Source organism: Salvia miltiorrhiza, chromosome 7, assembly GCF_028751815.1.
Source record: "Salvia miltiorrhiza cultivar Shanhuang (shh) chromosome 7, IMPLAD_Smil_shh, whole genome shotgun sequence".
In the NCBI taxonomy this organism is placed as follows: domain Eukaryota; kingdom Viridiplantae; phylum Streptophyta; class Magnoliopsida; order Lamiales; family Lamiaceae; genus Salvia; species Salvia miltiorrhiza.
Window position 1 is genome coordinate 24,218,406 of NC_080393.1, and position 25,668 is coordinate 24,244,073.

General features: G+C 38.3%; 1 protein-coding gene across 1 annotated transcript; it reads left to right on the top strand.

Moving 5' to 3' along the window:
* The first annotated feature begins 22,782 nt into the window (after positions 1–22,782).
* Positions 22,783–24,418, top strand: LOC130993626 (F-box/kelch-repeat protein At1g23390-like). The gene has a single exon (XM_057918584.1). The coding sequence runs from the start codon at positions 23,127–23,129 to the stop codon at positions 24,258–24,260; it is 1,134 nt and encodes a 377-aa protein (XP_057774567.1). The 5' UTR covers positions 22,783–23,126; the 3' UTR covers positions 24,261–24,418.
* The last annotated feature ends 1,250 nt before the right edge of the window (positions 24,419–25,668 follow it).

The window sequence follows — 25,668 nt, forward strand, 5'->3', positions numbered from 1 at the left end:
TATGCGGACGAGATCAAATTCTCAAACTTCAAGTCGACGGTTTTTGACTAAAGTTGGAAAATGTTGTGGAATGGAATTTTATAATACTAGCAAGAAATCTATCCAGGGCACGGCAATCCATGAACTTCACATTAATAAATTGGTAAAGTTGAATAATTGTAATAAATTATACAATATATATTTAATATAAAAAAATCTAAAAAATTATTTGATGAAGACAAAAATATGCCTCCTTTGAAGACCAGAAGATCAAAGCGAATTTAACCTAATTTCACCGATAACAGCGCTGTTACCAACCCTGCAGCCCTGATTGTTCATCTCCAACCAGTGCGTGGATACGATACAGACTTGTATTGATTGTGTGAGGTTAATTTGTAAATCATTCAGCAAGACATAATCAAACTGAAATGTAAGTGCACAAAGTAAATAACGCAATCAGTTTTACGTGGTTTGGAGAATACCTCTACGTCCACGGTCCAGTTCACAGGGGATCCCTTAACTTTGGATTCCTTGCTTTTAGAGCTGCAAGTTCAACTTGGTTAGTTACTTGCGTTAAGTTGATCACACGAGTGACGCGGTTGTGACTGTTAATGGCAATTTATTCGGTTGCGATTTCGATTTCAATCCTTCAGTTTGTAGATTTCGAACTTGATGCTTACTTGTTAATTTTCTTCTAACTCTAACACCTAACTTTTACACAAGGTGAAGGGTTTACAAAGAGTTTTCCAATTGAGAGCACATTGTAAAGGTTAGAACAATGGGTATAGTGATGCGCTTAAATCTAGGCTTAAGATACATAGGATATGTGCCTAGAACTAAGGGTTGTATATACTAATATTGGAAGAACAGATCGTGTAATTCCAAGAGAAGTTTGTAAACACTTACGAACTCCTTTCTTCGAAATACAATGAGTGCTTGAGAATAAGGTTGAAAGCTTGATTGCTTGAGGGATTTCAAATTCATAACGCTTCGGTAATTTTCTCGCTAAATACCTCGTGGTATTTATAGATCAATCTTTGAATAGTTCCGTTTGCTTCAAAATAATCTCGCTGAATTACAAAGAGATGCGTTTTCAAGCTTCTGCAATATTTATGTGCCTCTTGATGTTAATGTTTTCCAGAAATCCTTGTACATATTGTCATTTTTCTGAAAATGCGGGATTTTCATTAAATAAAAAATCTTCCGCATTAAGTACCATATGTCCTTTGATACACTATAGTGTTGACTCCACATTTACTTTTGAATTTTTGAGATGACGTGGCAAGAGTGAAACTAAGTTAGCGTCAGCTAACTTAAGTTGATATGACATTAGCTTTTCCTTTTGTACTTAGCGAAATCTTTATCGTTTCTAAATGCTAGCTTCAGTGTGTTGATCAGCTGAACTCTATGTGTTGATCTAATGATCTTTAAGTCTGGGTTTATCAATCAGCAAACTGTAAACATAAGAGTCATACCGTCAAATGTGTGAGTAGCAGTTTACAAGATATAACTTATGGCATATACATGCATGGGTTTAGAGATTTTGGTATAAATCAAAATATTATAATTTTTCCAACATGATGGTAGACAAACTGACTGAGTCCTTATCAGCTTTATCTTCAGTGAACACTTCCAAATAAAAAATTTATCTACATACAATTACAAACTTCAATTTACTGTATAAATATACACTAACACACCGTACTTTATGGAATTGCTGATTATTTGATATTTTAGCTAAAATTATATACACCAAAGCTGTATTGTGTCAACACTATCTTGTATATAAAATGTGATGATTGGTTCTTGTATTTTTTTCATTTGTTTTTTTCTTTCTATAAATTCAAATAGTAAAGCAATTTACTTTGAAACATCAAATGATGGGGATGAAGGCATAGTTGAAGGCTTTGTTGAGCTTCAACAGGAATTGATTATTTCAATATTTTGTTGAAATAGTTCAGTCTACTACAATTACGTTATTTCTTATTAAAATTATTGCGTCTATCTTATTTTGGATTCTTTCAATGTTTCTTTTGTGGATTATGGTATAATTATTTGTTTTTGAATAATTTTGAAACTCTAGACAATTATTATGATTTTATTTTAATTTTAGTTAATATACAATTTATTTTAAAAAATAAAAAATATGAATTCGGGTCTAAACCCGAGACCCTGCAGATCTCATGGATATGGACTTGAATCTCACATTTTTGGATCCATGGATCTCGATCTAAATAAGAAAATTTGGATTTGGATTATAATTGCTGAGATTTTTACTCTAAAGTGACATAACAAATATTTTGATAATTTATCTTAAATAGATAAATTATGTGGTATTTTAATGGGTAACAATTAAAATTGCCCTAAACCTTAAGTTGTCTATGAAAAATACCCTTTCTTATAAACTTAAGCATCCTATGCCCTAAATGTTTGCAATGGTCCAATCTACCCTTTTAGCATGAAATTCTCAATAAATCCACCATTAAACCATTTTTTGTTCAATTTATCAAAATCGATTAATACATAATCAGGCCCAACATGCTTCCGTACAACTTCAAAAATAATTCAAAACATTAATCAACAGTATACCTTTTGTCGACTGGTCACCTTCTGGAGTAAAATCGCGTTTTACGGACTTCTTGCCACCCCGGCCTTCGTCCAACCACGCACTCGCAAGTGATGGTTGCAACCTTCTTCCTTCACTGTGTTCCGGCTTTCGCCGAATGGTCACCTTCAGGAATCAGTTTCCCTCCTTCACTGTGTGTCGACTCCAAATATTTTTGTTGAAAAATGAAAAGAAAATATCTTCTACTAAACCGGAATAGTTGGACAAAAACTAGCGTTTATAGAGGAATTATATAAAATTTAATTTATTTCATAAAAACTCCCCAAGGGAGGAGACTAACTTGTTTAGCTACTCATGGTAGCTAATCCTTGTGTACATAAAAAAAAAAAAAAAAAACTAAACTAAAACTGAAAACTTTAAAAACAGAAAATTTAAAATATACAAAGATAGATTAGAGAGAGAAAGTGTTTTGTGAAAATGTTGTGGAATTTTCGGATGCCTTTCTTCTCTCCAGCACTTGTGTTTATATAGAGGTTTGAGCCCCTCTATTATTGCTCGGTTGGTGGCCTCGGATTCTTTCTTCGTGGCCAGCTTGTTTGAAAATGACATCCACCTTCTTTTGTCGGCCTTGATTGCTGACACTAGTTGGTGGTATCACATGGTGCTGGTCCCTCGCCTTATCGTCTTGTGATAATGCTGGTAGGGGCCGGCTACTTTTCCTTCCACTCACTTTTGTCCTGGAGCGTTGAGTGGTTCTCCTGTTCTTCCACCCACTTTTGTCGTTTCTTTTGTGGGTGCGATCCTCGCTGTGAATCACATGATTCACATTGCTTTGTCGGCCACCTTACTTTTTTGGTGCCCGAGGAGTTCTTCCCTTTGGAGTCTGACGTTCGTCGTGCTCATCAGACCGGAACCTCCTTCTGTCAGGTTTCGGGAGGAAACCTTTGCCGAATTCAGGTTCTTTCTGCAACGAACATTGGTCGCAGACTCTCTCGATCCAATGGCTTACATGAGCCATATTGCAGAATTTGCGGCGAGTCTCCTTGCTCCCCGCTATCTTGTTTCCCCAGATAGTTTGCCTCTTGTTCTCGAAAGATTGTTCGGCAAACTGAGTTGTGGTTCCTGTCATTGTGTTGACCAGGAACGTTCCCAGATCTGAGCTCTGAAAGAACTTAAATCTGGACTTCATTTTGTCCATCTCTGTGAGACAGACCCATAGACCCCATGCTCGCCTCGTGGAGATTTGATCCTCCGTGAATGTTGAGACGATTGCGGCATTAAACTCAGGAACTTTGATTCGGTTCAAGGCTCCTGTATCTGGTCTCCGAAGCTTAATGAAATGGAAGGCTTCGTAGACTCCTTTGCCTACTGGCTCTGGAGCTGCACTAAAGAAGTACAATTCCAGAACATCTCCCCTTTTGAGGGACTCGTTGTTCTCCCATGTGTCGAACACCGTTTTCTGGATCCATTTGGGTAGACCCTTGATCTCGGTGAAGGCCGGAGAAGTGGTATAAACTGAAGCTAATGCCCCGAATTCATACCATTCTTTAACATCATTTGGATTGGCTCCTGGAGTAAACCAAACCCTTGGATATTTTCCTGCAACATCAACCCGGCAATTTCCCGGATTAATGTTCCTTCTCGTAAGAAGTTTCTCCCACCTGTCTTGATAATTCTGCCAAGAAGGAGAAGAAATAATCAGATTAGTATCAACCTTAACTTGGCCTGTCATGGGCCTAAGGCTGATCTCTCCCTCTTTTACCCCAGAGGTGGAGGGTTGACATGTTGGTTCAGGGAGTGACCCCTTAACAACATCTTTTCCTCGAGCGTCCGGCTGTGAAGCCATTCTCTCAGGACTTGGGCTAGGGGTACTTGAATCCCCTGCTACAGGTAATCCGCCCTGTACGGAAAGCATTGCTTTTGCCCGATTTTCACGGACAGCGCGCAAGAGCGGTTTTTCAGTTGCCTCCTGAAGATTGAACATCTTCATGAAACACCCATCAATTTGGCTAGATACTTCAGCTTCATCAGCTGCTTGCATCTTTCCTGCTTGTTTAGTGTGTAGTACACACTTCTGCCATGCTTGTTGTAGCAGCTCTAAGCTTTCAAAGAGCTGCCCCTGTATTGCCTCGATGGCCTCCGCTTCAGGGAGCTCCATCCCTTGTAAGGAAATCTGCAAGAACATTCTGATCAGATTTCAAAACGACAATATCATAATCATAATATTGGCATTCTGCTTGCCATCTAATTAATCTAGCCTTTTCAGGTTTAGATTCAAACTTTTTTGTTAAGAAAGCTTTAACGTTAGTGTTATCAACTTTCAAAACGAATTTTTTAGCAAGTAAGAAAAGCGGCCATTTTTTAAACGCCTTCCGCACTGCAAAGAATTCTTTCTCGTTGATGTGCCATCGCACAGCCTCGTCGTCGGAGAAAAGACCGCTACAGTATCTGCAAGGTTCTTCTCCATATGGGGTGATCTTTGTAAGCACTGCTGCCCACCACAAATCACTAGCATCCGTGTAGAGGACCAAATCATCCTCGTCTTGTGGTATTGAAAGCTTTGGGAGATTTTTGCAAATCTCTTTCAACTTCTTTATACCCTCTCTATGTTCCTCCTTCCATATAAATGGAACATCTTTCTTTAGTAATGGACTAAAGATTTTCCTGTACTCCGCAAGATTTTTGATGAACATTCCTGCAAAGTTAACAACTCCGAGAAAGCTTTGGAGCTGCTTCTTTTCCTTGAGATCTTCTGGAAAATTCTGGATCTTTTCCACAATGTGATCTTGTAGAATGATTCCAGATTCATCGATCTCGATTCCCAGAAACTCCATCTTCTGGGTGGCTATGACTGCCTTCTTTTCTGACAGCACTAGTCCTTCTTGTTGGCAAACATCGGCAAAGATCTCCAGATGCCTGACATGTTCATGAATGTTTTTTGATGCAATAAGGATGTCATCAATATAAACAAACATAAACGAAGAATAATCTTTAAATAGATTATCCATCTTTCTTTGGAATATCTGAGGCGCGTTGGCTAACCCCATTGGCATGACATTCCAGACATAATGTCCTTGTGGAGTTGAGAAGGCTGTGAACTTCTTGCTCCCTTCATCCATGCGAATCTGGTAGAATCCTGATTTGCAATCGAACTTTGAGAATACCTTTGCACTTCTGATGCAGTCGATAAGGTGTTCTCTGCTTGGGATGAAATATCCATCAAACTCAAGAATGTCATTAATCCCTTTATAATTAATGACCAATCTTGGTTTTCCTCGCTTGATCTCCCCATGATTTCTTACCAGAAATCCAGGACTGCTGTAGGGTGATCTTCCATCTTCGATAAGTTTTAAATCAAGATGCTCCTTGATTATACTCATCATATCCTGTTGATCTTGAGGGTTCATCAGTATAGGTCTGAATCTTACAAACTCATGCTCCTTTCCAGTTTTAACTTTTAGGGTTGCTCTGAGTTGGTTCTTATCCCACCATGCCAAAGGATCCTCGTGATAACACTTTTGGATTCTTCTTTTGACATCAGCAATGGACACCTGTTCTTCTTCCTTGATATCTTTGTGTGATATCAGGGATACTTTGAGGATTTGAATTTCTTCCTCGGAGAGATCTGGGAATCCCTCAGTTCTGCATTTAAGCAAAACTTCTCCGAATCTCCTTTGATCCTTCATTTGGGGTCTCCGGAGTCTGCCATCATCACCACGCTTGCTGCGGAATTTGATTGGCATTGAACGATGAAAAGCTCCGTGGAGCCTTTGCACAATGATCTTGTGGTCACAATTGGTTGTGAACACTAGCCTCCTGGCCTCATTGTCTTGTATGTACCTCTTGAAACTTTGCAGAAAATTATTTCCGAATAATATATCTGCTCCGGTATCGTGGAAATATATTGGTGGAGTCTTGACCTTGTACCAAGGTGTTTGTCCTGCTCCTCCGATCAATATTTCCGTCTGTTTTACTCCTTTTGATAAGAGCAAAATCTTTTTGGAGAAATCCCTTCCTGCAATTCGAGGTAGATCTTCTTCCACTTCTGCTGGAAAAACTCCTCGTTTTGCTGTACAGATTCCTGCTCCCGAATCCACATAAGCAGCAAAATATTCTGCTTTGTACTTTTCGTATAACATCCCTATAGAGATGTATATCGAGAACGGACTTGTCATTGGATCATTACTCTTTGGCGTCCAATGGTGATCTCCATTCCTCCTGATTTCCATGACCATGGTTTATATTTGTCAAGGAAATTTCGTCCTAAGATTAGGACATCTGCTTCTTGTCCGGCTTGGCCTTCGGTCTGAATTTCAAAACCTCCAACCTCCAGAGTTCCGATGTATCGGTTGTCGCCTGGATTAGCCAAATAATACAACATACTGCAAGGAAACTTATTTTCCATACTTGTTGTATCAATTCTTGTAGAAACCTGTCTCCATCCTTCGGGACATTTGAATTTAACCCTCATGTCTGGAACTGGTGTTTCTTGGATCGCCCTTCTCTCATAAGAATGAGAGAAACTTCTTGATATAGGCCCTGAAGTAAGCCTATTTCCTTGGAATGATAGCCTTGGTGCTCCCAGTCTGAGACTCTGAGTATGGCTCAGCACTGGTTTGTCTCCAACGTCGATGTCGATTTCCCTGTTCTGGGGAATTTCAACTCGGTTTGAAGGGGCTGCCTTAGCAACTTCTTTGAATATTTCTGGAATTTCAATAAATTCTTTTCCCAGAAATAACTCCGTATGATGGGAATTTGATAGGGCATACGAGACTTGATAAGTCAATGAGTATGGCCTGTTTCCATCTGTCATGTACTCCTTCTTTTTGTAGTCCTGATAGAGAGTCAGGGCTCGGCTGAAAGATGAATCTTGTAGATTATAAGCGATCTGTGGATAAAACTCGGTTATAATCTTCTTGGCATAGAGATTGCCCGAGAAAGCTCCAATAACTGATTCTCTGGCCTCTCTGACCCTTTTATCGCATAATGCGACATCAATTGGCTGGTCTGTCCCTGGGAGAAGGGAAGATTTTAGTACCAATTGAATTGCTCCAATATGAATCCATTTCATCGTACTTGCGACTTCTGGTTTCATTTTCCTGAGATCCCTCCTAATATCTTCGGCCGGAACCAGCTGGATTTCCACCTGGTTGCTTGTGATCTCAATTGGAAGCGCCGTTTCTTGGCTTGTGACTCCAAAATAAACATGATGCTTCCTCTTGGTTGGAATCAAGCTATTTAAAACTCGATTCAATCTCCCGTTAGAAAACCCTTGGTAGGTTTGAACCTCTTCGGTTTCCTTCTTGAGTTTTTTCACAAGCTGTTTCACCACTTCTTTCTGTGGTATCAGGAAATGGCTTGTAAATCCACTCTGATCCTCCTTTTGGGTGTGGTGGACCTCGTATTCCTCTTTAGTTTGACTCGTCTCCGGTTGATCCATTGGACATTTCCGAATCTTCAGAACTAAAGACTTCTTCTTGTTCATATATACTCTCGTCAGAGGATATATCTTCAAATTGATACACGGGTATCAATTTCTGGTAGTAAAGAGCATCTTCGATATCCGGTGTGGATTCGAATCTCTTTATTTCGTTGTCTGGGCAATTGGTTGAAATATGCCCCTTTGCACCGCAGGTCCAGCAGTTGCAATCTTTGAAACTTTCATTTGCTTTGGCCTGAGTACGCCTGAAAGTTTTCCTCGCCGGGATTCTCTTTTGATTTGAGAATCGGTTTCTGGATGGTCCGCTCCGTTGGCCTGACTTGTAGGAGCGTGCCTTCTGTCTGGTCCACATGGTCCTTGGCTTCCAAGAATTTCTTCTGGACTTTCTTTCATAGGGTTGGTACCTATGTTTCTTTCGGCTCTTCCTTTGATATAGCAACTCAGCACCAATCTCTGTTGGAAGATCAATGTTGTCGCACATCAATGGGGATTTCTTGTTGAGCCTCCTCAATTTCTTGAGATTCCTCAGGTCCGCCGCCTTCTGGCACCATTCGGACAGCTTCTTGTGAACATAAGACATCCTTCTTGAAGCACTATCAAGTGGATATTCTCCGGGTGACACGTATTCGTTGATGAGCATCTCCCTCCATGGACTCGGAAATTTTGTGAAAAAGAGGTCCTTGGCGGTTGTATCATCAACTACCCCCATATGAACATATAGGGTATAAAGACGTAGAAACTCATCAAGAGCTTTTGGCTCTAGCACCATTAATCTTAGATTGTAGAGTGCCTGATGATATTTCTTGCGTTTCTCCTCTGCGGATCCTTCGAAAAAACCCATTCCCAAGAAATGGATTTTAATCTGTTTAGTAGCCTCCTTAATGATGTCATAAGGTTTAGAGCTAGTAAACAGTTTTTCCCTCGCTGAGATGTCGATTTTCTCCCAGTATTGTTTTGCCATTCCTGCCAAACTGGCTTCGAAGATTTTGGCAAACTCCTTTTTATCGTATTCAATTGTGGTGACTACGATATTTAATGATGAAGCCCATTCGTCGATCAGATCCTCCCAATCTTTGAAGCTGGCTTCGTCGATGTTGAGAATCAATCCATATGGATGGATTGGTTCAAGTGTGGCCTTTCCTACAGGAGTATCCCGCATCTGTGGCCTGCGTCTTTTAGTTCGTTGGTAGTGGCTTGCATCGTCTGAAGCTCCACCCCTTTTTGACGAACTTTCTTCTTGAGGTTCGGTTTTGGGAACCTCATCTCCTTGGTTCATCTTTAGATCAACCATGTTGAGGTTAGCAAAAGATTCTGCTAACTCCTGTAGATCTTCTAATCCGATTCGGTCAAGGCTATTCATGATATTTGCCTTTCATGATTCGGATTATATCCTTTGGCTGCAACTCTTTGGGTGCTGCATCGAATATCGGGGAATTCGTCGGGTCGTCAGACCATGGTTTCCGCATCTTCCCGGAACATGGTTTTCGCCTTTCGATTTCCTTTATTCTTTTCTGGATATCACACAAGAGGGTAAGGATTTCCTCTTGTTTGAGTGATATTCTGCTCAGCTCCATCGGTAGATCGTACAGCTTGACGCCATAATATTCCACCGTCTTTTGGATCTCCCGCAAGTTGACGTTGTCGGAAGAGCTTGGCTCGATCTTTTGGTAGCCTGGAAAAGCTACACTCGCCTTGTCTTTTGGTTCCATCAATCGTGGGACTGATGGGCCTCTTCTCTAGTTCGTTCAATCGCCGTTCTGGTAGCGGCGAGTCCCATGAGGTTCTCATGGTAGAATTGGATACTCGTGATAATATCACGAATAGTCTCGACCTCCTCTCCTCGTCGTACGTTGGTAACGAGGGCTCGGTTGTTCCAGTTGAGTCCGTCTAATAGACGGGTGATTTCACTCTCCACATGTTGTAGAGAATTCCTGTATGATACACATCTCGGACACTCGTCCGGATCCATAAACTTTTAATGGAGTCTCCTCCCACATGGGTTAATCGTGAAATAAATTAAAAATTACATAATTCCTCTATAAAAACCCGCTCTGATACCATTTTTGAGAAGCGCGGGATCAATTGAACAAAATCCAATTTTAATCATTTTTTGCTTAACAGTACGTGGCGTTGTTGCACAGTCCAGACCCAGTTTACCGAAGTAACCTATCGGGCACGAGGAAAGTTTCCAGCCGATATACTAGTCAAGCTTAATTAGGTTAAAGAGGGGAGATAAAGAGAATTTCCAATTGCTTACTTGTCCCTAGCAAAATCAATTCTGGACATAGTAAGACTAGGAGTGGAAATAGCTTAGGGGTATGGATGTCAATTAGGGTATGAAATGCTTTGATTTATAAGGAAGGGCATTTTTCATTCACAACTTAAGAATTGGGGCATTTTTGCATGTTAACCTATTTTAATTGTCATGTAAATGAAATTATTAAGAAAGTCAAATTCAAACTTTGAATGTTACGAAAATATAATTTAGTATTCTTTTAAAAACAAATTAAAGTTTAATAACTGATGTAATACAAGTACCATAGTTTAGAAACATGTCATGAAATTAATCCTCAATTTCATATACTATATAGAATTATAGATTAGAGCTCGCAAAAAAGCTTCATATTACAAGCCAACTCTAGTATAATAGTATTTTTTTTTTTCGAAGAGTATGATATGACATTCATTTTTCCCACCAATTAGCATAGCCCCCGCACGAAATACAACATCGTTTAGTAATTTTAGGACAGAATACACTATATTGATTAAGCAAATATTTCAACCAAACAGCAAATGTTTATACTCAACAGGTTTCTGACATTAATCAATATCGAAGCTTTCCTTGGGTTGGCCAGATTTCTCTTTTTTCTTTTTTGACGTTCTCTCCTAATTAAACTACTCAAGTTGTTGAATTAGCACCAAAGGCGTCAAATTTGACCCTAATAATTTAGGCAGAAATAATTTGATCCTAACTATATCTTGAGTAGACGTACATGTAGGAAAGTCGAGTCAACAATTACAATTATTTTACTATATTTGGAAGTCGAAAATTCAGAAATTTTTTACAGTGGTTGAATGACTCACGAATTAGTAAGATTGGTGGAATAAGGAATATTGATTTGGGGTGCGATGCGGATCAAAAATTTCAAGTGAAGATTGAAATATGAAGAGTATAATAGGACGTGTGCTTAATGAAGAAAAATGCGAAATGAGGTATAATAAATAATTAAAAAACTATAATACTAAATAAAATATTGGGGGTATAGATTGGCTCTGCCAGTGTTGGGTGCACGACTCACCAAAATGTTGAAGTGGTGTTGGACTAAGCTTATTTTTTAGAATTTATAAGATGTATTTAAAGTGGTTATAAGTTGTCAAAATATTTGACTAATTGAGTTTATAAATTCAAGAGAAATTTATGAATTAGAGAAAGAAAATTCTAATTAGAGAAATAAAATTAAAAGAATATGAAATTTGAAGGGTACATATCTATTATTTCAGATCCGTCGTAGAACGTGTTTTCGACGAGCTTGGCGAAGAAGAAAGGTGTGGATTCCACCACCAATGAAATAAAAAAAGAAATTAAAAAACTTGATAGAGTTAAACAATCGTTAAGACAGGTAGGTTAATTGAACTCAATTTAAGACTTCAGGGGGCAATTGAATCCAAGTTTGGTAGGAGGTTGTCAGACGTGAAAATGGTGTCAATGTTAGGGGTGTATTTGATACTTAACTCTAATACTCCCTCTGTCCCAATAATGAAGACACACTTTCCTTAATGGGTTGTCCCAATAATGAAGACACATTTCCATATATGGAAATAATTAGGGCACTCCAATAGCTAGTTAATTGTGGCTTAATTACGGTATTTCCCTCAAATCCTTTCTGAAACACTCTCATCCCCGCCTCTCTCATTCTCTCTTCTCGGCACCATTTCTGAAACACTCCCATCCCCGCCGCCCCACCTCCTCCTCCTCGACGAAGTCGTCGCCGGTGAGGCACGACGTCGCGCCGCGACCGCCCCTGTCCGACCCCTCTCTCTATCCCTCTCGGTTCTCCTTCATCTCTCTCGCTCTAGACCTCTATGTCTGCCGCCGCCGCCTCCTCCTCCCTTCCGCCGCCTTCTCCGGCCGAATAGCCGCCACCCATCCCTCTCTCTTCTTCGGCGGATCTGGGGGCTAGGGTATGCAGGGCGGCGGATCTGGGGGTAAGGGGCTAAGGTTTGCTGGCGCGGCAGATCTCTGAAGAGAAGGAGCAGAGGCGTTCGATTTTAGGCGAGAATCCTCCGTCTGTTTCATGCCTATGGTTCCAGACCGCCATCGCCGCCACTCCAATGTCCTCCGTCCTCTCCCTCCGTCTGTTTCTCGCTTGGTTGATTCGAAACTTTCAAGAATCGCTTAAAACTCGAATCTTTGTTCAATTTTTGTAAAAGTTGCAGAAATCGTGTAGTGTTAATTTTGAATCAGTTTTCGATGCTCAATTTTTTGGACATTTTTTTGGATGATCTGCGATTTCTAAATTTGATTTCTGGGTTCGATTTTTGGTGGTTTGATTTTCGATGGTTTGCTTTTCTGGGTTTGATTTTCGGTGGCATAGCAGATGGAATCGGCGCCGGCGGCGGTGGTGGTTGGAGAAGATGAGAGAGAGTACTAATTTACCTACACCAGAATAAATTTAAAATAAAAGTAAATAAAACCCCTAATCAACTTCTTAATCAAACACTTTATTTCCTAAACTATCTCGCCTTAACCTCCGTGCCCAAATGAAGTGTGTCTTCATTATTGGGACGGAGGGAGTATTTATTATATCGATTGGTTAAACAATCTGTTTTACTATATTCCTTTGTTCTTCAGATAACTTTCTAAAAATGAGGAGCACGAGTTTTAAAATAAAAAGATAAAAATTTAAAAAATTGAGAGTGGTGAAAAAATAAATAAAATTAAACTGTGAAAAGTAAGGATAAATGGAGCATTATTGGAGTGTGGTATAGTCAAAAAATAGAAAAGTAACTTTTTTTGGAAACGAACCAAAAAAAATTATGAAGTTATTTTAGAGACGGGGAGAGTATTACCTTATTTGTTTTCATCTTAAAAATAATTGAACTTATCAATGTTAACTATATAATTCAAATTAACTCAAAAAGATATAAAGTGGTCTTTGGATCATACCCATAATTAGGGCGGTCTAAATGGATATCGGGTATTGGTTAAATCGATAACCGAATCAAACCGTTCAGGTTCATCAAGATCATATGAGTTAAAATAAAAACACCTCTTAAAATATAAACTATGAACTATTTTCAGCCCTTAGATTATCAAGATCTACGGTTGATTTATCACCTTGTTGGATGAATTCATGGCCCTGAGTTCGAATCTCATAAGTAGCAATTTTTTTTTTCTTCGCAATTTATATATTGACACAGCGAATTCATACATGTTATACCTAAAATTCATACATTTTAACTAGTTCGTATTTTATATTTTAAGAGCTACTTTTATCCTAGCCCTTCTGATGAGGACTGGAATACTCATCAGCGCTGTGCTTAGTAATCCAAGCCTATTTTACCTTGTTATGATTATTGTTATTATTATATAAACTAACCAGCGCAGGTTTAACTAAAAAGACTTGCTAATAAATGAATATGAAGAGTCAATCAGCCTTGACCAAAGTGCAGAGATGCTGCCTTGCTAAAGTACAACACCACCAGCGCAGACCAGAGCAGCGCGGCAGAGCTGTGCAGCCCAGCAGCAGCGCAGCCCAGTAGCAGCGCAGCACAGCCAGAGCGCAGAGCTAGTCTTACTAGAGCCGGAGTTACCCGCTTCACCAACGAAGGACAGCGTAGATGGGTCAAATCAAGATCATTAAAGGGCCTAAATCCAACTATTAGAGTTCATGGGCCTAAGGCCTTTAGGGCTCACTCTCACATCTATAAATAGAAGCTTAGCATGAGCATTGAGGAGGATAGTTTATTTTGTGAGCAACACTTGTAATATGTAAACTCTCTCTCAAAGTATAGTGAAACCAACGAAGAACTCCCGTGGACGTAGGTCTTTGATGGCCGAACCACGTAAATCCGTGTGCCGTTTATTGCTTTCTAGTTTCTAGTTTAGGTGTTGGTGATTCCGTGCATCACCACCTTCCCTACACACACACACACACATGGATGAGATAGATTATAAACCCATCTTAAAATATAAAATACGAACTAGTGTAAATGTCTGAATGTCTGAATGCTATGTAGAACATGTTTGAATTCACTGTGTAAATATTTATATTTCGAAAATTATAATTTTTGCTCTCTGTGGGATTCGAACCAAAACCTTAAATTCATTTGACAAAATAATGAATCAATCGTAGATCTTGATGATCTATGGGTTGAAAATGATTCTTATTTTATATGTTTAAAGGAGTTTTTATTTTAGTTCATCTATACACATATGGTTAGAGTCCGGTAAAACCAATTCCTTAGGTAGTATAAAGATTTAAATCTTAACCACACATTTTGTTCACGTGACATACTAAAAACACGAGACGTGACAAAGACTTCTAATACCAAAAATAGGGATGGGTAAAATAAAAATATATATTTCAGGCAAAAAATGAATAGATGTATCAATCGCTGGTAGAGGTGGCCACGGTTCGGTTCCCGGTTCGAACCGGAACCGAAACCGTCGGTTCCCGGTTCCAAAAACTGGAATCGGAACCAAACCGAAAAATAACCCTCACGGTTTCGGTTCCGATTCCGGTTCGAACCGTTAGAACCGTCCGTTTTTTTATATATGTAATTTGTATTATTTTATGTATTGTTGTGTAAAATTTAATGAAATTTGCTTTAATAAAATAAATGACACAATAAAATAAAGAAATGAGTTCATTATTTATGTGTATATGAATAATATCATATAATGAATATAAAAAAGCGTCATATTCCAAATAAGATTTAACTACTCGGGTCTCAAGCATGTCGATTTTTTGGAATATTAGCTAATATACTTGGCAGGCAAAATTGTCTCAATATTAAGATATTTTATTTGCCAATCTAATATATAGATTTTTTTTTATAAAATAAAATTGGAAGTAAACTTTTGAAACTTCCTAAAATTATAGAGGTTCAAGCAAATAAACCTTTTGTAATAAATAATAATCCAAGATTCTAAACACTGATGACCTCCTGTATTAACGGTGAGTTCCTAAGTTAAAAATCCCACGTTATTCTTCCCCAATAACAATAATAATAAAAATATAATAATAATAATAATAATAATAATAATAATAATAATAATAATAATAATAATAATAATAATAATAATAATAATAATAATAATCCTTCAAGAGTTTTCAAAAATCGACAAATATAATTTAATTATAGGAGTATATGTTATTTCATAGTTGCACGCCTGCACCACATACAATAGAAAACTAAAAAACGATAGAGAATAGACAAGCTAACTATATATGAAATTTAAACATGAAATATAGACAAAGGAGACACAACAAACTTGCATTGGCAACAGAAAAAATAGGGCAATCAGACATGAATCTCCACGGTTCACGGTTTCAAGGCGGTTCTGGCACGGTTCTATCCCGGTTCTTGGTTCCACGGTTCGGTTCCGGTTCATAACCGGGAACCGGCGGTTTGAGAAATTCGAACCTTAATTGAACTGGCCGAGCACGGTTTCGGTTCTGGTTCGGAACCGTGTATCACGATTCCGGTTCCAGAACCATCCCGAACGGTCCGATTTTTCAATTCGGTTCCCGGTTCTGGTTTTTTTGGCCACCTCTAATCGCTGGGACTCGACACTCGCGTGAGTACGCCTCTCGCCGCTGCTCATGCGAATCCCATACTTATGCATATTTGTGTTTAACTATATCTGTATTTGTGTTTAGTTATATGCTTAATTAAAACAGTGAGCAACGACTAGAGGCGTACCCGGCGGCCGCCGAGTCACCTCTTCCCAAACAAGCGACGAGAACTGCACTCGGCGGCTGTCGGGTCGCTGGTGCAATTCTCGTTGACTCCCGACAGCCATCAGGTCGCCCAGATTAAGAATTATCAATGCATATTTGTGTGCAATATTATGCATATTTGTATGTAACATCATTCGGTTTTATATTCAATATTATGCATATTAAAAACGCGTTAAAAAAATTTGAAAATACAAAAAACCTTAAACTATCAGATTTTTAAGGAACGATAATATCCCTTCGTATTTTTTGTCTTAAAATGCCTCTGTCACATATCGCATTTTTATGTATCCACATAAATACAATATAATCCAAATTTGAATTTGCATACTTAAAAGTATTTAAAATTCGATAATTATTATTGATATTTTTACCCATTAGCACAATATCATCATTCGCGGGCTATATTGTCATGATGTTGGTACCATGGTTATTGTTATTAACTTATTATTATCTGTAATATTCTATTATTATTATTATAGACCATTATATTTACAAATGAGATTTTTATACAGGTAAAAAAGAAATAAATATTTCCTCGGTCCATGAAATGATGTCCTACGGTAAGGAGGCATGGGTTTTAAGAAATTTTGCGTTATTTATTTAGTTAGTGGAGAAAGGAGTTCACAAATAAAAAAAAATAGAATAAGTTAATTAAGTTTGTGAGTGGAGAATGAGGCCCACATGTTAGTGGGTGGAGAAAGGGACTAAGAGCATTGACAACGCTCTACTCGATGGCTTACTCGAGTAGAGCGTTGCCATCGTGTATGTGCGTTGCGGGGGGAGGGAGGGGGGCGACTCGAGTAATGCTCGAGTGCTCGTGTAGCACTCGAGCGGCGCGTGCTGTGCACGCGCCTGAAAAAAAAAAAAATATTTTGCAACGGTTGTTTTTAAAATGTTCGATTTTTTTTTTCAACGGCTCTTTTAGCCGTTTGAGCCCAATTTTTTTTTCCTCTTCTTTTCTCTCTATAAATAATACTTCTCCCTCCCTCATTCATCACAACTCACTCCTTCTTCCTCCTACAATTTTTCTTGCAAAATATCATCTTCGTTCTTCCAAAAATGTCGTCACCTGAACATGATTCTTCGCCCGATTCCGACGAAGTCGCTGAAAAGTTCATGGAGTTGGTTGAGTTGCAGAAACAACTGCTTCAATCATACTGCCCCCAACCGGCGCCAGAGCCGGCGCGTGTCAAACGTCCCCGATCATACGTCCACTGTGATCGTGAATAGGCCCATGTACGTCATAGGCAAGACTACTTCATCGACAATCCAACGTACGACCCTACCTTTTTTCGGCGTCGTTTTCGCATGCAGAAGGAGCTGTTCTTGCGCATCGTCGAGACTGTTCAAGGTGAAGATATTTTCTTCCATATGAGCACCGATGCACTCGGTCGAGATTCTTTTTCTCCTTTGCAGAAATGCACGTCGGCTATCCGCCAATTAGCCATCGGGGTTAGTACGGATGTTTTCGATGAGTATCTCAAAGTGGCGGACTCAACCGGGCGTGTATGCCTAAAGAAGTTCTGCAAGGCGGTCATACAGGCTTTTGGAGCCCATTACCTGCGCCGTCCAACGCCAACTGACGTGCAACGCTTACTTCATATACACGAGGCGAGACATGGTTTTCCCGGGATGCTCGGGAGCTTAGACTGCATGCATTGGTCGTGGAAGAACTGCCCAAAGGCGTGGCACGACGCTTACACACGCGGGGCTCAGGGAGAGCCCACCTTGATATTGGAGGCCGTTGCATCTTTCGATTTGTGGATTTGGCACGCCTTCTTCGGCGTCGCTGGTTCAAACAACGACATCAATGTGCTGAATTAGTCGCCTCTCTTCTCCGACGTGTTAGGAGGAACTGCGGCGCCGGTGGTCTTTCATGCAAACCAGCGTGAATACCGGATGGGCTACTATTTGTGTGACGGCATATATCCGGAGTGGCGTTGCTTCTTCAAGAGTCCATCAATGGCAACCAATCCGAAGGAGGCAAGGTTCAAGAAGATGCAAGAATCGGCACGGAAGGATGTCGAACGCGCCTTCGGAGTCCTTCAAGCTCGGTGGGGAATCATTCGAAGTCCGGCGCGCAATTGGTATGTAGAGCACCTGAAGGACATCATGTTGTGTTGCATCATTCTCCACAACATGATTGTGGAGCACGAAGGTGAAGCGGCTGTCAACTGGAGAGATGATGACTGGGCGTCTAGCAGTGCTTCGACGGAGAGTGCTGGACAAACACCGGTGTCCTTCGAGGAATATGTGCGAAGGGATACAATTCTCCGAGATAGACATCTACATGCTCAGCTCCGAAATGATTTGGTGGAGCACCTTTGGGCACGTTTCAGACCTCTAGGGCCAGAGTAGTTAATTTTTAGGAATTGTTTTTATTTTATTTAAGTTTTATGTAATATTTAGGATTTTATAATTAATTCAATTTAAATTTGAAATAAATTGTGTTATTTAAATTTGAGCAATTAAATTTAAAGGAAAAACATAAAAATCAAAACTAATGTTATCAAATAGGCTATCAAGTAACCCGAATGCAGCACTACCTACTCAATAACACAACCCACTATCAAGTAGGCTATCAGGTAGGCTATCAAGTAAGCCCATTGCGGATGCTCTAATAAATTTACTAGAAATAGATTATTTCAATTTTTTATGAACGGATCAAAATAACAAATTAGGACAATATTTGGTGGACAGAGGGAGTATCTTCTTCAAATATATATATATATATATATATATATATATATAGAGAGAGAGAGAGAGAGAGAGAGAGAAAGGTTAAACAGAGAATGCTAAATATTTGGAGAATAGAGAATTTGTGAAATAAAAACGAACAGATGTGTAAATTTGATGAACAAATCAATGTACCGCATGAACAACAATTTGCCCCAGGTTCGAATCCTGTTAGTAGCGAGTTTTTCTCTTTTTTTACCAAATACGTCCATTCGTTAGTTATACTGATCTGTTCGTAAAATGTATAGATTTGTTCAAAATGAAATATATAATAATTCTCTGTTTAACTTGACCCGATATATATATATATATATATATATATATATATATATATATATATATATATATATAACTTTTAATATACAAAATTTAATTTAGTAGCCATTTTGTTACCTAGAATATAATATGGCTTATTTGGTAACAATTTATTAAAGTATATAAAATATTTATGTCATCTTAGTATCATATTTGATTCAAAATATGAGACCCTTTATAAAATTAAAATCTGGTATGTATTATAATTTATATAGATCATTCAGATTTTGTATACCATCTTCTAGACGTGATATGTAATACAATTAAATCATATATAATTCCATCATTTATCAATTTAATTTATAGGAGATCCATTTTTAGAAATAATAAATTGTGTTTTTCCGCCAAAATCACCTTATCATTTTTGAAAATAACTTATTTTAAAATATTTTTGTTTATTTTTTTTATTTCTTCTACTTCAAATCATGCATGTTTTTTATTGTAATTTATCAATTATAACACAATCATAGCAGTATAATTTATTGTAGTATTTAATTTTGTATTTCTTATATATTTTATAGGTGTTAGTTATATATATACCCTATATAAAGGGTAGGGGTGGAAAATCGGGTACCCGCGGGTACCTTACCCGCAAAATGCGGGTACCCGCGGGACGAAAACTGCCGAAAACGGCACCCTCACCCGACCCTCTTCCCCGATGCGGGTACCCGAATACCCGCAGCGGATACCCGAATACCCGCAGCGGATACCCGCTGCGGGTATGAGGGTACCCTCACAGTCCCGCGATTTTTTTTTAATTGTAATTTTGCGGGTTTTTGATCCTGCTGGAGGGTATTTCGTCCCGCGAGAGGGTATTTCGTCCCGCGAGAGGGTATTTTGTCCCGCGAGAGGGTATTTTGTCCCGCATTTCACAAAAAAAATTGAAAATATCCTTTCTATTTCATCGATTATCCATAAAAATTAGGGCTAGGAGGAGTTTTGGGGATTTGGGGGTTAATTCCTAAAAGTAAAATCTAATAAAATTATTTAATTTTAATTTTATAATGTTATTTGCGGGTAATGCGGGTATCCGCGGGTATACCCGAGGGTACCCTCTACCCGCAATTTTTGAGGATGCGATACCCGCACCCGACCCTCCATCCGAATTTTGCGGGTATCGGGTACCCGATACCCGCGCGGGTATCGGGACGGGTGAGGGTATACCCGATACCCGCAATCCGATTTTCCACCCCTAATAAAGGGAGAGGATCCTGTGAGAATGTCATATTTTTGTGACACCTAGGTAGGGATGGCAATGGGCCGGATCTGGACCGGATCCTGTTTGGTCCAGATCCAGATCCATGTTTTTTAACTTAGATCCAGATCCGGTCCAGATCCATTGGATCCAAAAAATGGGATCCAGACCCAGATCCATTAGATCCACAGGGTCTCGGGTCCAGACCCAGATCCATATTATTTTCTTTTCTAAAATAATTGTGACTAAAATTAACATTTCGAATAAGCAATACTTAAATATATTTCCTACATCAAATTACATTTAACTATCTTCTAATTGTCAATTGTAAGATCAGCTTGTTTACTTCCATGATTACTAGTTTACTACTCTTTCCTCCCATGCCAGGATAGGTTTACTCCAGCCACAGGTGCTAAATTGCATAAACATGTTTCGTGCCTAGTTTCACTTGCAATTAGAACTATCAATTTATTTGTATATATATATTGTGTTTTCATGAAATAAATACATTTTACTTATCAAAAACATAAACAAGAAAAGAAAAAAATATAAAAATGAGCTTAGGGTTGGAGAATTAAAAATATTACATATTATTAAAAATAAAAATATTATATATTTAAATATAACCGGGTCCATGGACCGGATCTGGACCGGATCTGGGTTTTATATCAACTACTCCAGATCCGGATCCGATTTTTTAGAGAGTGGTCCAGATCCGGTCCAGATCCGTCGGGTCCAAATTTTGCAAGGTCCAAATACGGAAAAAAGGGTCTGGATCCGCGGATCTGGACCGGATCTCGGATCCATTGCCATCCCTACACCTAGGGATGTCAAAAAAGCCCGAAACCGACGGGTCGACCCGAATAGACCGATAAAAAAGGTGGGTTAAGGCTGAAAATTTTTAGCCCGAAAAAAATTTAGCTCGAATGGCCCGAATCGAAAATAGCCCGAGCCCGATAGGGTTGGCCCGAAAACCGAGTGGGTTGGCCCGATTAACCGAACACATTCTTAATAATTGATTTTTAAACTTTAATACTTTACTTTTTAATTCGATAATAACATTTTGATGCTTGTAGAATATGTTTTGATTTTTTCCAAAGGTTAATAACAAAAATCTATGATATAAAAGTCATAGAAAGATTGTGATTTATGTTAAATCTATATACAATTTTTATCTGAAACGAAATTAAAGTTAGATATTATGTAAACTTATATTAAAAAAACACTAATTTTTTTATCTAAAATAAAGCGAAATGTCTTGATTTAAAAAATACGACATATTTTTATTACAAGTATATGATTATCTATAAAAAAAATAAACATATAAAAAAATCGTAAAACTTGTGGGCCCGAACGGGCTAGCCCGAAATCGAGTGGGTTAGGGTTAGGGTCGAAAAATTTTAGCCCGAAAAATAAAAAAACCGACTAGCCCGAACCGAAAATAACCCGAAACCGAATGGGCTGGCCCGAAACCGAGTGGGCTGGTCCGATTGACAGATCCAACGGTTTGTTCAACAGTAAGACATGAACATCGCTGTTCATGTGCTTTTGTTCAAGTATTTTATATGCATGGTTCGTCATAAACATCGTTGTTCATGTGTTTTTTGCTCATGTATTTTATGTATTTGTTCATGATTTTTCGTTCTCACGAAAAGATAATTATATAAAATATACATATAATTACCACATTACATACTTTTTTTTTAATTAAATATGTAATAAAATATTTTTGTCTAAAATAATCACACATGTTTAGTAATATAAATAAAATTACTAAAATATTGATAAAATTTATGATTATATATAGACTTATAACATGAGACTTTTAAATATTTATTTATTTATTCTTTCTGAATATTTAGTGAGCATATTTATGGTTCAATTGCATGGTGCTACTATAGTTGACTAAGAACATGAGACTTTAAAATACGAGTTCGATAAATTGAAGGAATTTTCATTCTGGATTGTGAGATAATAATGACTATGCAAATATCGATCTCTTCGAGAAGTGCATTACTTAAATTATTTGAAGATCAAATAAGAAAAATTGTTACTTACATTGTTACACATCCTACTCCAAGAACATCCATGATAATTCCTACTCATTTGAAAGGACGAACAATAGTTGTTCCAATCCATATATTGAACAACCTAAATTTTTTATACTCATATATTATTATTAAATAATTAAATTTTAAATATAAAATTATTTTAATATTTTTTAAAAAAATAATGTCTTTTGTATATATGGGCACAAAACTAGTACTCCCTCCGTCCCACCGAGCTTGAGTCGTATTCCTTTTCGGGCTATCCCACTTTGCTTGAGTCATTTCATTTTTTGGCAAAAATTAGGCAATTTAAAGCATTAATTTACAAAACTAATTGCACCCCTTATTACTTTCTCTCTTCTACTTTGTCACTTTATTACATTCTCTCTCCTACTTTATCACTATTTTATTACTTTATTACATTCTCCTTCCTACTTTATCACGTTTATCCTATACACTTAAAATACTAATCTACAATTTCTTAATTTTCTGCCCAAAAGAAACGCCTCAAGCTCGGCGAGACGGAGGGAGTAATAGATAAAATTACCATAATTTTGTCTTTCTGTAATACATAAAAAATTCAGTGATTCACTCTTCCAACATTTTTTTTTTTGAAGTATTAACTAAATAAATATAAATATTATTACCATAATTTTGTCTTTTTTGAAGTATTCACTCTTGTAACATGGAGTAGTATTTTGTTTATATAAGACATTTTGATAACCTTTTGAAAAATCAACCCAAAACAAGTAAACGTTTTACTACATTATAAATTAGCCCGCCAACCACAAGCCAGACATTTTCACAACTATAAAAATTTAAACACACCTAAGCAGACAGATATATTTGACCAGAAATATCCCAATTACCAATCTCAGAAATGGCAGCAAACACAGATCAACAAACGGCGGTAGAAGATGAAGATTTCAGATTTCATGCCGACGTATTGGAGAGCATCCTCTCGCACGTGCCGCTCGTCGACCTGGTCTCCGCCTCGCTCGTGTCGAAATCATGGAGTGACGCCGTATCCTCCTCCCTCCGCCACCACAACACGCCGCGGCCGTGGCTGGTTCTCCACGCGCAGGCGCGGCACCCTCCGTACGCCACCGCGGTGCACGCGTACGATCCACGCTCCGGCATCTGGATCAAAATACCTCAGCCACCGATGGACTACATTGCCGGCCTCAAATCGTCGCACTCCAGTTTTGTATACATGTTCTCGCCATCGCGTTTCTCTTTCTCCTCCGATCCTCTCAATCTCGAGTGGCACCACGTCGAGCCACCGCTTGTGTGGCGGCAGGATCCGATCGTCGCGCGGGTGGGGGACTCCGTCGTAGTCGCCGGCGGCGGATGTGATTTCGAAGACGAGCCCTTGGCCGTCGAGATCTACGATCTCAATACGCGCTCCTGGCGCATTTGCGACTCGATGCCAGGAAATATAAGAGACTCGGCGGCTTCGTCCTGGCTTTCAATCGCCGTGGCAGCGGAGAAGCTCATCGTCGCCGATAAAGTTTCCGGCCAAACACACTGCTTCGATCCGGAAACCAACTCGTGGTCCGGACCTTTTGATTTACTTATAGGTGAATCTGGATCTATTAGCAGTTATAACATCGGATGCGCCAATAACAGCCTGGTTCTGATCGCGCTTTGCCGGATCAAAGATGTGGAGAGAGTGAAAATTTGGAGAGTGACCGGAGACGATTTTGAGTGTGAAGAGATCGGAGAAATGCCGTTGGAGTACGTGGAGAGATTGAGGAGTGAGAGTTCAGGAGAGTGTTCGATAAATGTTCGGGTGGGTGGGAGTATTATGTACGTGTACAATGATACGTGGGACGGAGAGGAGGTGGTGGCGTGCGAGCTGGTGGCCGGCGGCGGGTGTAGATGGTGGAGCGTGACGAACGCGGTGGCGCGTGAAAAAACGGCGGAGAGGTTGGTCTATACGTGCGCCGTGGTGGGGATTGATGAGTTGCAGAGAGCTATGAGGGCGGGGAACCTGAGATGCGACTTTGAGTAGAGTTCACCGCCTCAAGAATTAGGCTAATTAACCCAATTATACTATTCATATACAATGGGCCTTTTTTTTTTTTTAAATAATGAGTCTTGCACTATAAATGTGAGTTGTAGTTTGATTTTTCTACCAAACCAAGTGAAATTTTTGCATCAATTTAGTCAGTGATTTAGTTATCCACGGAATATTATTTTTGAAATTTTTAGTTGATGGGTCATGGGAGACGTTGGACAAGAGAATTCCGTCACCCTGCGAATGGACACATATGACAACAGTGACACTATTTAATTTATTGAGCAAAATGGTGACACCCCAAAAAAAAGTGTGTAAATAAATTCAATTTAAAAGGTATAATTAGAAATTAAGTAAAAATTTATAATTACAATGTCCTATAAATCTACCGAGAATTAGTCTGCTATAAAACCACCAATAATTGTTCTCCTCTCTAAACAAAATGAACTAATTAACAATATCCAATGATTGCCTCATAGACTAATAAACTACCAAGAATTGCTATCCATCTCTAAACAAAATGAACTAAATAACACTATTAAATGATTGCCTAATAAATAACTAAATAAATATAAATATTAAATAATTGAATTTTTATTGCATTGAATTTGTTCTCTCTGAGAAAATTAAACTAATTCAATATTAAATAATATTTTTATTTAGTTAATTGAATATTAAATATGATCATATATGAACTTACTACCAAACATTGCCATTTTATAGCTACAAAATTTGAAGTTTATTAAACTATCCTTATCCAACAGATAGTACAAAAATCAAAATTAATTACTATAAATTATCGTCAACAATTGGTAGTTGCTATATTCTACTATTTGAATATTAAATATTAAATTATTTATATGAAAAACCTAATAAACATTGCCACTTAATTAACTATGAAATTCAAAGTAAACAAAGTACATATATTTTGTACTAGGAATTATGTTGATAAGTAAATAATATACTTATATGAAACATACATTTATGGTCTACATATATGTATTCATATATATATATATATATATATATATATATATATATATATGTATTTACTTATCAGACATGGTGAATTAATAACCAACACCTAAACTATAAGATGTAAAGCGTGGACTATACCTAGTAAAGTTGATCGGAAAGAGTGAAATGAAGCGATCGGAAAACAGGAGCTCAAAGGGAAATTAGCTGTTGTATTTAAAAGTATATGATAGCGTGATTGTAATACATGAGCTGAGGTCTATTTATAGATTACAACTGATGGTAGAAAGGTAAAATCATTATTCATGCATGCTCCTTGCGTGGTCGGAGGGTAGAACAGTAACTTCGCCTTTACGCGGGAGATCTTCCCGCGCCTTCTAGCTTTTCTCTGGTGAAGGTGACTTCTCTGACGAGGATGACTCCTCTG

Coding starts and splice junctions, on each gene's coding strand:
- LOC130993626 (XM_057918584.1), top strand. CDS start 23,127: ATGGCAGCAAACACAGATCAACAAACGGCGGTAGAAGATGAAGATTTC.